Source organism: Rhinopithecus roxellana, chromosome 20 (assembly GCF_007565055.1).
Source record: "Rhinopithecus roxellana isolate Shanxi Qingling chromosome 20, ASM756505v1, whole genome shotgun sequence".
Classification (NCBI taxonomy): domain Eukaryota; kingdom Metazoa; phylum Chordata; class Mammalia; order Primates; family Cercopithecidae; genus Rhinopithecus; species Rhinopithecus roxellana.
In genome coordinates this window covers 71,404,026-71,416,502 of record NC_044568.1, presented here as the reverse complement: position 1 = coordinate 71,416,502, position 12,477 = coordinate 71,404,026, and the positions used below count along the sequence as shown (strand labels likewise).

Sequence of the window (12,477 nt, the reverse complement as noted above, 5' to 3'; positions counted from 1 at the left end):
TGTCCCATGACATGGCTGAGTGGAACACAGGAATGTGTTCCCGGAGAGATGGAAAACGCAGTCCCGATTTTGTTCTTTGAAGCCTGTTGCTTATCTAGAAGGAGACCTGAGAGGAGAATATTGGCCGTTAGCAGCGGCTGCCCTGAGAAGCCGAGATGAGAGAAGGACATCTGCTCTTTGACTGGAAATTGCCTTAGTATTGGAATTCCTATAACAAACAACCCTTTTGTCATCCAGATCAAGTGACTTTTTCATGCCATTCTCCTTTCTATGTGAAATAACCAAGTAGAGCAGAACCGTGTCCTCACCTCTGCTGGTGTTTCCCGCAGAGTGTTTCCCTCGCCAGCCTCCCGTGCAGGGCGGGGGCCAGGACCCAGTGAGGATGCCCCGCCCGCCTCATGCTCCCCACCCCTCCTCTGCTTTCTGGCGTGTTCTCTCCGCCCTCCACAGTGGGGCCCTTGCTCCCGTTGTCTTCAGTCATCCTTCACCGAGGTCCTGCCCTACCCGGGCTGACCCAGGAGCCTAGGAGTCCAGCTCCAGGCCTGCGTCTGCGTTGTCTCCCGTGCCACTCTCTCCCTCACCCACGCTGGGAGGCTTTTGGAGGCTGGGCACCTGCCACACCCTGCCACACACACACTCCTCTTCACAGGCCTGCATCGTGGGGGCTGCAGGGGGCCTGCCCTCCTGATGGGTGATGGGAGCAGAGGGGAGCAGGCTTTAGGGTCAGGGGTCAGCAACGCAGGCCTGGGCTGGACCACAGCGCCTGGGCCCCGTTCCCTGCAGGCTTCTGCCCGGGGGCACAGGGCACCCAGACCTGCTGGAGGCTGCTCCTGTTCTCTCCTGCCCTGCAACATGGGAGTGGCCGAAGCACTGCTGGGTTTTCTGCAATAAGCATTTCTTTATTTTGTTGTGTTCCAGTCACTAATTGACCTTTGTCCCTTCCTCCCCCTGCCTCTTTGTGCCTCGCTGGACACGCCAGGGGAGTTCTCGGGTGAGTCTCTCTCTCTCCTGTCTCCCGTCTGTGTGGGGGTGGGAGTGGGTGGGCGGGGGATGCCCCGAGCTATCCCGTCACCATGGCTGTGTGGACTGCCCCCCACGTCGCCGCAGCGCCTGTGCTTCTGCTCGCAGCCACCGCCGCTCGGAAGCTTGTTCAGTTTGCTCCACCAGCCACTTGACAATGACCTGGATATCCAAACCCCCCTGCCTGAGGAGCCCCCCGCAGGCCATTTCTGAAGGCCCTGCAAGAGCCCTGAGACACGCACAGCAGTGATGGAACATGGCCAAGGCCAGCTCTGGGGCCTCCCCTGCTGTCAGGCACACCCTAGAAGTCAGGGGGCCTTGAGGCCCCTACCAACCCCAGCCCGGGGCCCCCTCCCCACCTGGGTGGCAGGTTGAGACCTGCTCTCTGGCTGCACAGCAGGAGGCTCCAAGGCCCCACCCAGAGCGGGATGGACCACCCAGAGGCTGTCCAGGTACAGCCCCCCAGCCTCCAGGCACAGCCTGTTCCCACAGGGGTGCCTTCCATCCTCAGCCCCACCCAGCCCAGCATTTGGGGTGAGCTCTTAGCTGCCTGCCCCACAGGTGACGTTGGCCTGGTAGTCTTCATGTAACCCCAAGGATAAACTTTCCAGAAGGAGTAGCTGGCTCCATCCCATCTCCTGCCCTCTAACTCCCTCCTGCGCCCACCCTAACCCAGCAGACCCAGCTCTGAATTCCTCCCAGCCTGCTGTCCACACGGGCTTAACGCGCTTCTCTTCTCTCCCTTTCTCCCTCTCCTCCCGCCCTGGTTGCCCATCTCCTGTGGGACGGGGACGGCTCCCTAGTGCGCGATGATTTCTTTGGTAAGGCTGAGGCCCCGCTCCAGCGCGCGTCGCTCCTCCACCCCCACATGGTCTCCTGCTTCATGAGCTGTTTGCTTTGTTCTGCATGATGGGGACAGTGTTGGGGCCGCCAGGGTCGGGGGGGCAGCCCTGGGTGAAGCTCGCTCTGTCCAGGCTGCCTCTGGGCTGTGGGAGGTGGCAACTTCCCCCAAGGGACAGACTTGAAGGCCCGAGGAGGGCAGCCCCAGCCTCTCTGAACCCCCACAAGTGCAGGGCAGGGGAGGAAGGCCCATGTTTGAGGCAAGGGAGGTCATAATAGAGACAGCAGGCAGGACCCCTGAGCCCAGGCACAGAGGCGTGTGATGCTGTTTCATGACTGCGTAGACAGTGGGGGAGTGTGTGGGAGGGCAGGACCTTGGAGTTTCTTTCCATCCTTTTGGGGTTTCTGGGGCATGCTTGCAGGGAGCTCAGTTCAGGTCCACTTGGGGCCTGGTGGTAGAGGAGCCATCAGTCCTGCCAGGGAGCCAGGGAGCCCTGTCCTCACAGCCATGCCCCATCGCTGCATCCTAGCCCTGCTGGCCCTGCCTTGAGGGCCAGGCCTCTCCTCGCCCACCTGTCCCCTCACCACAGCTCCAACATCACTCGCCTGAGGGTGGTGGCTCTGAGAGGGCCTGCCTGGTGACGGACCTGCTGAGGGCTCTGAGGTGGCGGCACAGCGGCCATTCAGGGGCCTGCATCCGGCCAGCCGGCTGGTGACGTTGGTCGGACACAGGAACCACCCCAGGCCTGGGAGCCTGCTCTGTGCGCAGACTGGGCCCGGCACAAGCCCCGCTCTTCATGGCCCCTGCTCCCTGCAGATCGGGTGTCACCCCCAGCCAGCTACCCTCTTCAGAAGCGTTGCCCTGAGGCAGGTGCGGCGGCATCAGGGTCCTGTCTTGAAGGGCATAGGTGAAACCTCCACACCTTCTGTTTCAGGAATGGGCAAAGAAGTGGGGAATCTGCTACTGGAAAACTCACAACTTCTGGAAACCAAGTAAGAGTGCCCTTCTCCTGTGTGGTGGGGCTGAGGCAGCCCTCCTCACCAGGGTTGGAGAGTGAGCTGGGCCAGAGGGCGCCTGGGGGAGGACCTGACTCCAACGCCAGCAGCTGTCCTCATCTCGGGCGGGAGGAGCTTGGAGCAGGGCTCCGCCTGGTTTCTTTAGGAAGCTTATCTCCAGGAGCCTCTAACGAGGGTGACTATAGAGTTTAGCTCAGATGGGGATGGGTCTCCCATTCAGCCACCTTCTTGACCAGGCTGTGCCTTCTCCAGGGCAGAAGTGCAGGCGCCCCAGGAAGGCCCCTTCACATACCCGTATGCCGCGCTCGCAGCGCTCCCATCTTTCTGCTTTTTCAAAGAAATGCCTTGAATGTGGTGAAGAATGACCTGATTGCCAAGGTCGACCAGCTGTCTGGGGAGCAGGAGGTGCTGAGGGGCGAGCTGGAGGCTGCCAAGCAGGCCAAAGTCAAGCTGGAAAACCGCATCAAGGAGCTGGAAGAGGAACTGAAAAGGTGAGGGTGGGGCATGGAAAGCTGGTCACAGAGAGACCCCGGCCTCAGGGTTCCGGAGTGGCTGCCTCCTCCAGTGCCTGCTCTCCAGCCCGAGTGGCTTTGTGCACAGCCTGCCTACCCAGCTCCAGCTCACAGCCACTCCACCCCAACCAGCCGAGTGGGGCCGTGGTCTCCTCCTGAGCCTCCTACAGCGTACACTGGGCCTGTCTCATGTGTTCCTTCCCAGCACAGCATCATGCGGGGCTCGGCTGCAGCTCCCACCATCCTACTCCTCCAGCCCTTTGATCAGCCAAGGTTTGGCCGCGGTCCCTGGAGAGCTGTATGTTGGGGCTCCAGCCCTTCTCTGATGGGCAGAGGACATGTGGGGGCCCCGAGACCATGCCTCTGTCCAAGAAGGGACCCAGATCTGCTCTGGGTTTGCCAAGCCAGGGCCACTGTGCTTCACCCTCCTCTGCATTCCCGGGCAGCCAGGATGGAAGGCTGGGCTTCAGGGTACTTGTGCAGCAGTGGCGCAGGTCCACCTGCCCCCAAGGAACCGGCAGAAGCGTTCAGGGCCCTGAACCAGATAGCTGCTGCAGGGGTCCCTGTGGGGAGAGCCCCCAGCCTTGCACAGAGACAAGGACCTAAGTTCGGGGCGGGCACTGCCCACTGTGTGTTCCGGAGGCCCCTGGGAGGTCCTCACCCTCCCTACCTCCTTCCCTTTCCCGCAGAGTGAAGTCCGAGGCCATCATTGCCCGCCGTGAACCCAAAGAAGAGGCGGAGGATGTAAGCAGCTATCTCTGTACAGAATCGGTACATCCACTCTTCACTCTTCACAGGCGGGGCGGCCACCATCCAGCATTCACAGGCGGGGCGGCCACCATCCAGCATTCACAGGCGGGGCGGCCACCATCCACCATTCACAGGCGGGGCGGCCACCATCCACCATTCACAGGCGGGGCGGCCACCATCCACCATTCACAGGCGGGGCGGCCACCATCCACCATTCACAGGCGGGGCGGCCACCATCCACCATTCACAGGCGGGGCGGCCACCATCCACCATTCACAGGCGGGGCGGCCACCATCCACCATTCACAGGCGGGGCGGCCACCATCCACCATTCACAGGCGGGGCGGCCACCATCCACCATTCACAGGCGGGGCGGTCACCATCCACCATTCACAGGCGGGGCGGTCACCATCCAGCATTCACAGGCGGGGCGGTCACCATCCACCATTCACAGGCGGGCGGTCACCATCCACCATTCACAGGCGGGCGGTCACCATCCAGCATTCACAGGCGGGGCGGTCACCATCCAGCATTCACAGGCGGGGCGGCCACCATCCAGCCTTCACAGGCGGGCAGTCACCATCCAGCCTTCACAGGCGGTACATTTCACTGTTCACACACAGTATATCCTACTATTCACACTCAGGGCATGGGCATGGGGGGCAGCTCCCGGGGACTCACCAGCCCTTCTGTCTCTGTACAGAATCAGTATAGCCACTATTCACATGCAGGACTGGGGGCACGGGCAGGGGGCCCAGGCGGGCTCCTGGGGACTCGCCTGCTCTTCTGGGCTGACAGCTCTCCCACCCCTCCTGGGTGACACCTGACCCCAACGGCATCATCTGCCGCCCCACTCCCGAGACCACATAGAATCAGAACCAGGCCCTTGGGCAGGACCACAGCCCTGGCAGGACGCCAGGTCACCTGTCAGCACCCAAGTCCTGGTGCCTGCCTTTTGTATGGTCATAAGCGGGTCTCCCTGGCTTCGCAGCCTGGCCAGTGCTCCAAGTCAGTCACCTGCTGTCCCCTTTTCAGGACCTACCCCACCCCTGAGGAGCCCGGGAGGCCCTCAGGCAAGCTCTCTGCTGCCTGGGCGTTGCCAGCCCTCCCCTTTAGAACTACTACCCCCTCCAGGGGAGAGACCAGAGGGAGCACTGCCTGTCAGTTGGCCACTGGCCTCCCCAGGGCAGATGCCAGCCTCACCTGCACTAGCTCAGTCACCTGGGCGCCGTGGTGACAATAAAGTGAGGTTGTATGTCTCGGGCCATCCCGTGCACCCCGCACTCCCCACGGTCTAGGAGAAACACAAGTAGAAGGCAAGTCATGTCCCCCCCACAGCCCCTCCTGCATGAGCCGAGGGTGCCACCGGTCCTGGGCCTCTGCCCCTTGTCACGGCCTGAGGCTGGACGTGCACCTGCAAGCACAGAGTGCTGAGTGCCAGGGCTCTGTGGGGACTCGCACTTCCTCACTCCCTGGCAGCTCTGCTGAGCAGCCCTGGGTAGGGGAGCAGACCACAGACCCCACATGGGTCTGTCAGAACCCAAAGTGTCTGTCAGAACCCAAAGTGTTCAGCCGGCTGGACGCTTCCTAGAGCGTCCCATCTACTCATTTCACACTGGAGCAGTCCCACCTGCACCTCACCTGAGGCATTTGGGGCCTCCACGGACATGCAGGGAAAGTCACCCACATCGTGCCTCTCACGCGTGTCATGGCAGCCCTGGCAGGGTCAGGCTGACTCCGGGTTCCCCTCCCCCCTTGCTGACACCCCTCCACACCACTTCTTGCCCGAGGATCTGCAGGAAATTGGTACTGAGATCCACCTGTAGCTGGAGGCCACGACCCTGCCCCGGTGGAGGCACCCCAGGAGGAAGCAGGTGTGACCCGGCCTCCAAGGGCTGATTGAGCCTCTGTGCCTCTCCCCTCCACAGGACAAAATCCCCATGGCCCAGCGCCGCCGCTTCACGCGGGTAGAGATGGCTCGTGTGCTCATGGAGCGGAACCAGTACAAGGAGCGGCTGATGGAGCTGCAGGAGGCCGTGCGGTGGACCGAGATGATCAGGTGGGAGTTGCGGCCGCCCCAGGAAGGGCTGTGGGGTCATCTCTGATGGCAGAACCGCGGCTCCCTCCTCAGCACCTCCCTGTCTTCTGGGGGGACTGAAGTGTGCTGGGTGCTTCCTGGTGGGAGCCCAGAGAGTGCCAGGCAAGGGAGGCGTGAGGGTGCTAAGCAGGCTGCTCCCTATGCCCTCCCCCGCAGAGCGTCCCGAGAGCACCCATCCGTCCAGGAGAAGAAGAAGTCCACCATCTGGCAGTTGTAAGCTGGGGGCCCCCAGGGGGTGTGGGCAGCAGCTGCAGGTGAAGGGGCAGGGAAGTTCCCTGGTCCTCTGCCCACTCCTCACCTCCCTGTGCCTCCGGCAGCTTCAGCCGCCTCTTCAGCTCCTCCTCCAGCCCCCCTCCGGCCAAGCGCCCCTACCCCTCGGTGAATATCCACTACAAGTCGCCTACCACGGCCGGCTTCAGCCAGCGCCGCAGCCATGCCATGTGCCCAATCTCAGCGGGCAGCCGGCCCCTGGAATTCTTCCCTGACGAGTGAGTGTCCCGTGGTCCCCACTAGTGGCCTGCAATGGGGTTGGGGAGGCCCTGTCCTGAGGCCCCTCCCCTCCAGGACCTGAAGCAGGACTTTGAGGACAGCCTCCACCTTGCTGGCCACATGCCAGGGGTCGTGACCTCTCCCTGCACACTGCCTGCCCCTCCCTGCAGCGGGGAGCTGGGCTGCTTTGGCTCCGCAGTGTTTGGTTCAGGATGTCCCTTGGCAGAGGCTGTGCACACCAACCGTCAGGGGGCTGCACTGGGCTCCACGGTGGCCTCTGCAGCAAGGAGCCATTTCAGGCATATGTCCAGCAAGGAGTCGCTGGCCGTGCCTGTCCCCTGGCGGTACTCCAGGTCCCGGTCCGTGGAGCCCTCAATGACTGTGGCCGAAGAGCAGCCTCTGGGTCGAGCAGGTGCCAGCTATGGCCTCCAAGCCCAGGGGCATACCCGGTGCTGAGAAGGCCACCCTCCCCAGCTGGGCACTCGGTGGCCGGGAAAAGGCGAGGATGGGCCTCCCTGCCGTGACCTCCCCCAGGGCAAGCCTGGGGCACTGTGGGTGCCTGCTGCTCGGCCGCTGCTCACCCTGGACAGACATCACCCATCATTCTTCCACTCAGCGACTGCACGTCCTCCGCTCGTCGAGAGCAGAAGCGCGAGCAGTACCGCCAGGTGCGTGAGCACGTGCGTAACGACGACGGCCGTCTGCAGGCCTGCGGCTGGAGCCTGCCCGCCAAGTACAAGCAGGTGCGGGCGGGGCGCTTCGGGGACCGGGCGGGGCCCCGCGGGGGCGGGGCGTGGGTAAGGGGCGGGGCTCTGTGGGCGGGGTGGGGCTCTGTGGGCGGGGCGGGGCGGGGGCGGGGCAGGGGCCTGGCAGCTTCCTAGTAAGCCTCCTGGGCAGGGGTCTGGAGGGTGGGAGGAGGAGCCCCGCGGCTCCCACGCCCCCACCTGCCTCCAGTCTTGAGGTGGCTCTGCCGCCAGAAGCTGGCAGCTCGGCCTAAGGTTTCTGGAGGGATGGGTAGGAGCCATGGCTCGTGCCCACGGCGCCTCCCTGCCCCGTGCAGCTGAGTCCCAACGGGGGCCAGGAGGACACGCGGATGAAGAACGTGCCGGTGCCCGTGTACTGCCGCCCTCTGGTGGAGAAGGACCCCACCATGAAGGTGAGCCGGCGAGCACCCCATTCAGGCCGGCTGGGCGGGCTGGAGGCTGGGGAGCGCCGGTGACACCCGACCCCGGTCCTGCCCTTGCAGCTGTGGTGTGCTGCGGGCGTCAACCTGAGCGGGTGGAGGCCCAATGAGGACGATGGTGGGAATGGAGTCAAGCCAGTGCCAGGCCGCGACCCCCTGACCTGCGACCGCGAAGGAGACGGTGAGCCCAAGAGCGCCCACGGGTCTCCCGAGAAGAAGAAGGTGAGTATGGCGGAGGCCACCGGGCATCTCCCTGGCTTAGTCTCAGGACAGCTCAGCCGCAGAGCATGCTGGGAGTGAGACACAGGCCAGCACCCGGAAGCAGGGCAGCACAGGGGCCCCTGGACTTCGGGAAGCAGTGTCTTCCCTCCCCAGAACGGAGCCGCCTTCTGGGTTTTCAGTAGGAGTCTTGGCCCACGTGGCTGGGAATGGGGCTGCAGCTGGGGCGGCCCTCCCCTCCCCTTTCCGAGTGCCATCCAGCAGTCTCGGTCCCCTGGCTGGGAATGGGGCTGGGGTGGGCCCTCTTCCCCTCCCCCTCCCTCATCCCCTCCCCCTCCCTCATCCCCTCCCCCTCCCCTCCTCTCCCTTTCCCTCTCCCCGACCTCCCAAGTGGCCTGGAGTGGCAGAGCTTCCTTCCTAGTGGTCGGAGGCTTAGTTTTATGGCCCAGCTTGGGCCTCTTGGAGCTCAGCGGCTTTCTCTGTGGAGACGAAACCGGGTATGCAAGCGCTTTAGAGTGCAGTCCTGAGTCCACATTGCTCTGGCCCCGGGGAAGGACAGCCATGTCCCCTCAAGCTACAGTCAAGGCTGGATCCTGACAGATTCTGGGAGTCCCATGGCCCCTTGCTGCTGCCGGGTAGACTCAAGCTCGGGCTCTGACCTTGATCCCGTGCCCTGAAACAGGCCAAGGAGCTCTCTGAAATGGACGCCACCTCCAGCCGGGTGTGGATCCTGACCAGCACCCTGACCACCAGCAAGGTGGTGATCATCGATGCCAACCAGCCGGGCACTGTGGTGGACCAGTTCACCGTCTGCAATGCGCACGTACTGTGTATCTCCAGCATCCCTGGTGAGCGGCTGGAGTGGGCGTTTCCACTTGGGCGCCACTCCCTTTTACTAGCAAGCTAAGTAAAAGCCCTGCCACACAGCACCCACCTTCTCGGGGTGTCCTGTGGACACGGGAACATGGCAGTGGGCAGTGGGAGGGGCAACACCCAGTCAAGTGAGGCCCTGGGCCCTGTTTCTGGGAGGAAGCTCGCAGTGGCCTCGGCCTCTTCTTCCTACGTACTCGGGACCCCACGCTCACCTGGTTAGAGGGTGAGGGGTAGGCATCACCCGCAGCTTGAAGCATCACTCGGGGACCACCGGAAAACATTTCCTCATGCTGAATGTGAAACCTCCAGTTGGGCCGAAATCTCACGGCCTCACCAGGGGCTAAGGGGGTGTGGGTGAGGAGCTTCATGTCACCCCTGTGAGCGGTAACCTTGGTGATGTTCTGGGCCAGCCCCAACACTGGGAGGATGAAGGGGTACTGAGGGCTCTGCCAGGTCTCTGGTGTGAAACCACAGGGCCGTCTGGGTTCTTGAGGGTCTGCCACAGGATCACAAGTTGTTTGCTCCCAAACCAGGGTCTTACTACTCAGCTCCCCTGGCCCAGGGGCCCACCCAACAGAGCAGGCTTGCTGGAGTTCCAGGCCTCCAGGCAGAGGGTCCTGGGTGGACTGTGGGTGGAGCCATGTGTGGAAGCTGGGTCTGCTGGGAGAGTGGAAGGCCAGCTCCCGCTCCCTCTGCCCTTGTATGAGTGCTGGGCATGCCCTTGCAGTAGTGCGTTCCCCAGCACAGGCTGATGGGCCGTCCCTCTCCCCAGCGGCCAGTGACAGCGACTACCCCCCCGGGGAGATGTTCCTGGACAGCGATGTGAACCCAGAGGACCCGGGCGTGGACGGCGTGCTGGCCGGTATCACCCTGGTGGGCTGTGCCACCCGCTGCAATGTGCCACGGAGCAACTGCTCCTCCCGAGGGGACACCCCGGTGCTAGACAAGGGGCAGGGTGAGTCCTGGGCGAGTTTCCCCCATCCCCTCGTTCCCACCTTTCCGCCCAGCCCAAGCTCACCTCTCCTAACACAGGGGAGGTGGCCACCATCGCCAACGGGAAGGTCAACCCGTCCCAGTCCACAGAGGAGGCCACAGAGGCTACGGAGGTGCCAGACCCTGGGCCCAGCGAGCCAGAGACGGCCACCTTGCGGCCCGGGCCTCTCACAGAGCATGTCTTCACTGACCCGGCCCCCACCCCATCCTCTGGCCCCCAGCCTGGCAGGTGAGCAGGAGCGGAGGGGGAGGCTTGCAGAGGTGGGAAGGGCCTAGGGGTCTAGGGGCAGGTGCATGCCCCGTGGCCCCCCTGGAGCCACCGTCCTTCCCACAGTGAGAATGGGCCGGAGCCTGACAGCAGCAGCACGCAACCAGAGCCGGAGCCCAGCGGGGACCCCACAGGAGCAGGCAGCAGTGCTGCACCCACCATGTGGCTGGGAGCCCAGAACGGCTGGTAGGAAGGGCCCAGGGCAAGGTGGAGGGGGGGTCCTAGGTGAGTCCCTCGCCCACTGCCACTTCTTTCTACAGGCTCTACGTGCACTCGGCTGTGGCCAACTGGAAGAAGTGCCTGCACTCCATCAAGCTGAAGGACTCCGTGCTGAGCCTGGTGTGGGTGACCCAGGCTGAGGGCCGGGCGTCACGGGGGAACAGGGCGGAGGGGCCTGCACAGCCTGGCCCAAACCAGGCTCACCACATTCCTGTTTCAGGCACGTCAAAGGCCGTGTGCTGGTGGCTCTGGCGGACGGGACCCTGGCCATCTTCCACCGTGGTGAAGGTGGGGCCTGGCAGCACGGGGTGTGTGGGTGGCAGCTGATGGCCCTGGCAGTGTTTAGCCAAGGGACTCCCGGGGTTCCAGGCCTCTCCTTAGCCTGGCAGTGGGTATCTCAACCCCTGATGTCCTGAGCAGAGGTGGGGCCCGGCCAGGCCTGAGCAGGTGTTTGGGGCTCCCTCCAGATGGCCAGTGGGATCTGAGCAACTATCACCTAATGGACCTGGGCCACCCGCACCACTCCATCCGCTGCATGGCTGTTGTGTACGACCGCGTGTGGTGTGGCTACAAGAACAAGGTGCACGTCATCCAGCCCAAGACCATGCAGATTGAGGCGAGTGCTGGCCAGGGGCCCCAGGGAGGGGAAGAGGCTTCTGCCGGCCAGCAGCTCTCCAGCACTTTCCATACAGAAGTCCAAAAAGCCCTATGTGGGTCCCATCCTCCCTGTACCGCCAATGACTCAGGCTCAAACAGGCGCAAAGCAGGAGATCTGAGGGGGCTATAGGTGGCCCTGGGGCTGTGGCAGGTTTGGGGCTGCCCACTTCCTCTCCTCTCCCCAGCCCTGTTGATGGGCAACCATGACTCCACAGAAGTCATTTGACGCCCACCCGCGGCGGGAGAGCCAGGTGCGGCAGCTGGCGTGGATTGGCGATGGCGTATGGGTGTCCATCCGCCTGGACTCCACCCTGCGGCTCTACCATGCACACACACACCAGCACCTACAGGATGTGGACATCGAGCCCTACGTCAGCAAGATGCTAGGTGAGGTGCCATGCCAGGTGGGGCGGCAGGGGGCTCAAGGCCAGCCGCCCTGACAACTCTCCCCCCACAGGCACCGGCAAACTCGGTTTCTCCTTCGTGCGCATCACAGCCCTGCTTGTCGCGGGCAGCCGGCTCTGGGTGGGCACCGGCAACGGAGTGGTCATCTCCATCCCCCTGACAGAGAGTGAGTGGCATGCACCCCTGCAGGGGCAGTGGTGCTGCCAGAGGTGTCCATGGGTTCCCAGAGGTGGCTCTGCAGGGCCACCTGGGAGGGTGCCTCACTGCCCCTACGCTGACCACTCTCCTCTTCTCCCATGCTCCTCTTGTGTCCCCAGCTGTGGTCCTGCACCGAGGCCAGCTCCTGGGGCTCCGAGGTAAGCCCAGCCACCTCCTCTCCCCCCACAGGAGCCTCTCGCACCCTCCATCTGTATGCGGGCTCAGCGCCTCTGGGTTCTCTCCCTGCAGCCAATAAGACATCCCCCACCTCTGGGGAGGGCGCCCGTCCCGGGGGCATCATCCACGTGTACGGCGATGACAGCAGTGACAGGGCGGCCAGCAGCTTCATCCCCTACTGTTCCATGGCGCAGGCCCAGCTCTGCTTCCACGGGCACCGCGATGCCGTGAAGTTCTTTGTCTCGGTGCCAGGTGAGGCTGGGCCCCTCCTGCTATCCACATCCCCTGCACGCCAGTGGCTGCCGCCTCCCCCAGGAGGCCACTGTCCTCAATCGCTTCTGCCATCCCAGGGAATGTGCTGGCCACCTTGAACGGGAGTGTGCTGGACAGCCCAGCTGAGGGCCCTGGGCCAGCTGCCCCTGCCTCGGAGGCGGAGGGTCAGAAATTGCGGAACGTGCTGGTGCTGAGCGGCGGGGAGGGCTACATCGACTTCCGCATTGGTGAGCGGGGCTTAGGGACGGGACTGAGGTTGGGCGCGGGGGGAGCCTGGCCCTCACTCT

The 12,477-nt window shown here is 63.8% G+C and overlaps 1 protein-coding gene across 11 annotated transcripts in view; it reads left to right on the top strand.

Moving 5' to 3' along the window:
- MAPK8IP3 (mitogen-activated protein kinase 8 interacting protein 3) overlaps positions 1 to 12,477 on the top strand; it is a 62,260-nt gene that overhangs the window by 48,210 nt on the left and 1,573 nt on the right. For 4 of the 11 annotated variants that reach the window (XM_030924580.1, XM_030924579.1, XM_030924589.1 and 1 more), the window contains 22 exons: positions 980 to 991; positions 1,824 to 1,841; positions 2,796 to 2,853; positions 3,216 to 3,368; positions 4,079 to 4,160; positions 6,067 to 6,197; positions 6,393 to 6,449; positions 6,554 to 6,724; positions 7,342 to 7,468; positions 7,786 to 7,881; positions 7,972 to 8,130; positions 8,810 to 8,975; positions 9,773 to 9,955; positions 10,033 to 10,222; positions 10,328 to 10,447; positions 10,522 to 10,602; positions 10,701 to 10,768; positions 10,948 to 11,096; positions 11,353 to 11,524; positions 11,595 to 11,708; positions 11,930 to 12,169; positions 12,268 to 12,417. In XM_030924580.1, coding sequence (XP_030780440.1) covers positions 980 to 991; positions 1,824 to 1,841; positions 2,796 to 2,853; positions 3,216 to 3,368; positions 4,079 to 4,160; positions 6,067 to 6,197; positions 6,393 to 6,449; positions 6,554 to 6,724; positions 7,342 to 7,468; positions 7,786 to 7,881; positions 7,972 to 8,130; positions 8,810 to 8,975; positions 9,773 to 9,955; positions 10,033 to 10,222; positions 10,328 to 10,447; positions 10,522 to 10,602; positions 10,701 to 10,768; positions 10,948 to 11,096; positions 11,353 to 11,524; positions 11,595 to 11,708; positions 11,930 to 12,169; positions 12,268 to 12,417 — 2,697 coding nt within the window. Of the gene's footprint in view, positions 1 to 979; positions 992 to 1,823; positions 1,842 to 2,795; positions 2,854 to 3,215; positions 3,369 to 4,078; positions 4,161 to 6,066; positions 6,198 to 6,392; positions 6,450 to 6,553; positions 6,725 to 7,341; positions 7,469 to 7,785; positions 7,882 to 7,971; positions 8,131 to 8,809; positions 8,976 to 9,772; positions 9,956 to 10,032; positions 10,223 to 10,327; positions 10,448 to 10,521; positions 10,603 to 10,700; positions 10,769 to 10,947; positions 11,097 to 11,352; positions 11,525 to 11,594; positions 11,709 to 11,859; positions 11,899 to 11,929; positions 12,170 to 12,267; positions 12,418 to 12,477 lie in introns of all 11 variants that reach the window. The other 7 variants (XM_030924583.1, XM_030924582.1, XM_030924586.1 and 4 more) reach the window with 6 other exon arrangements.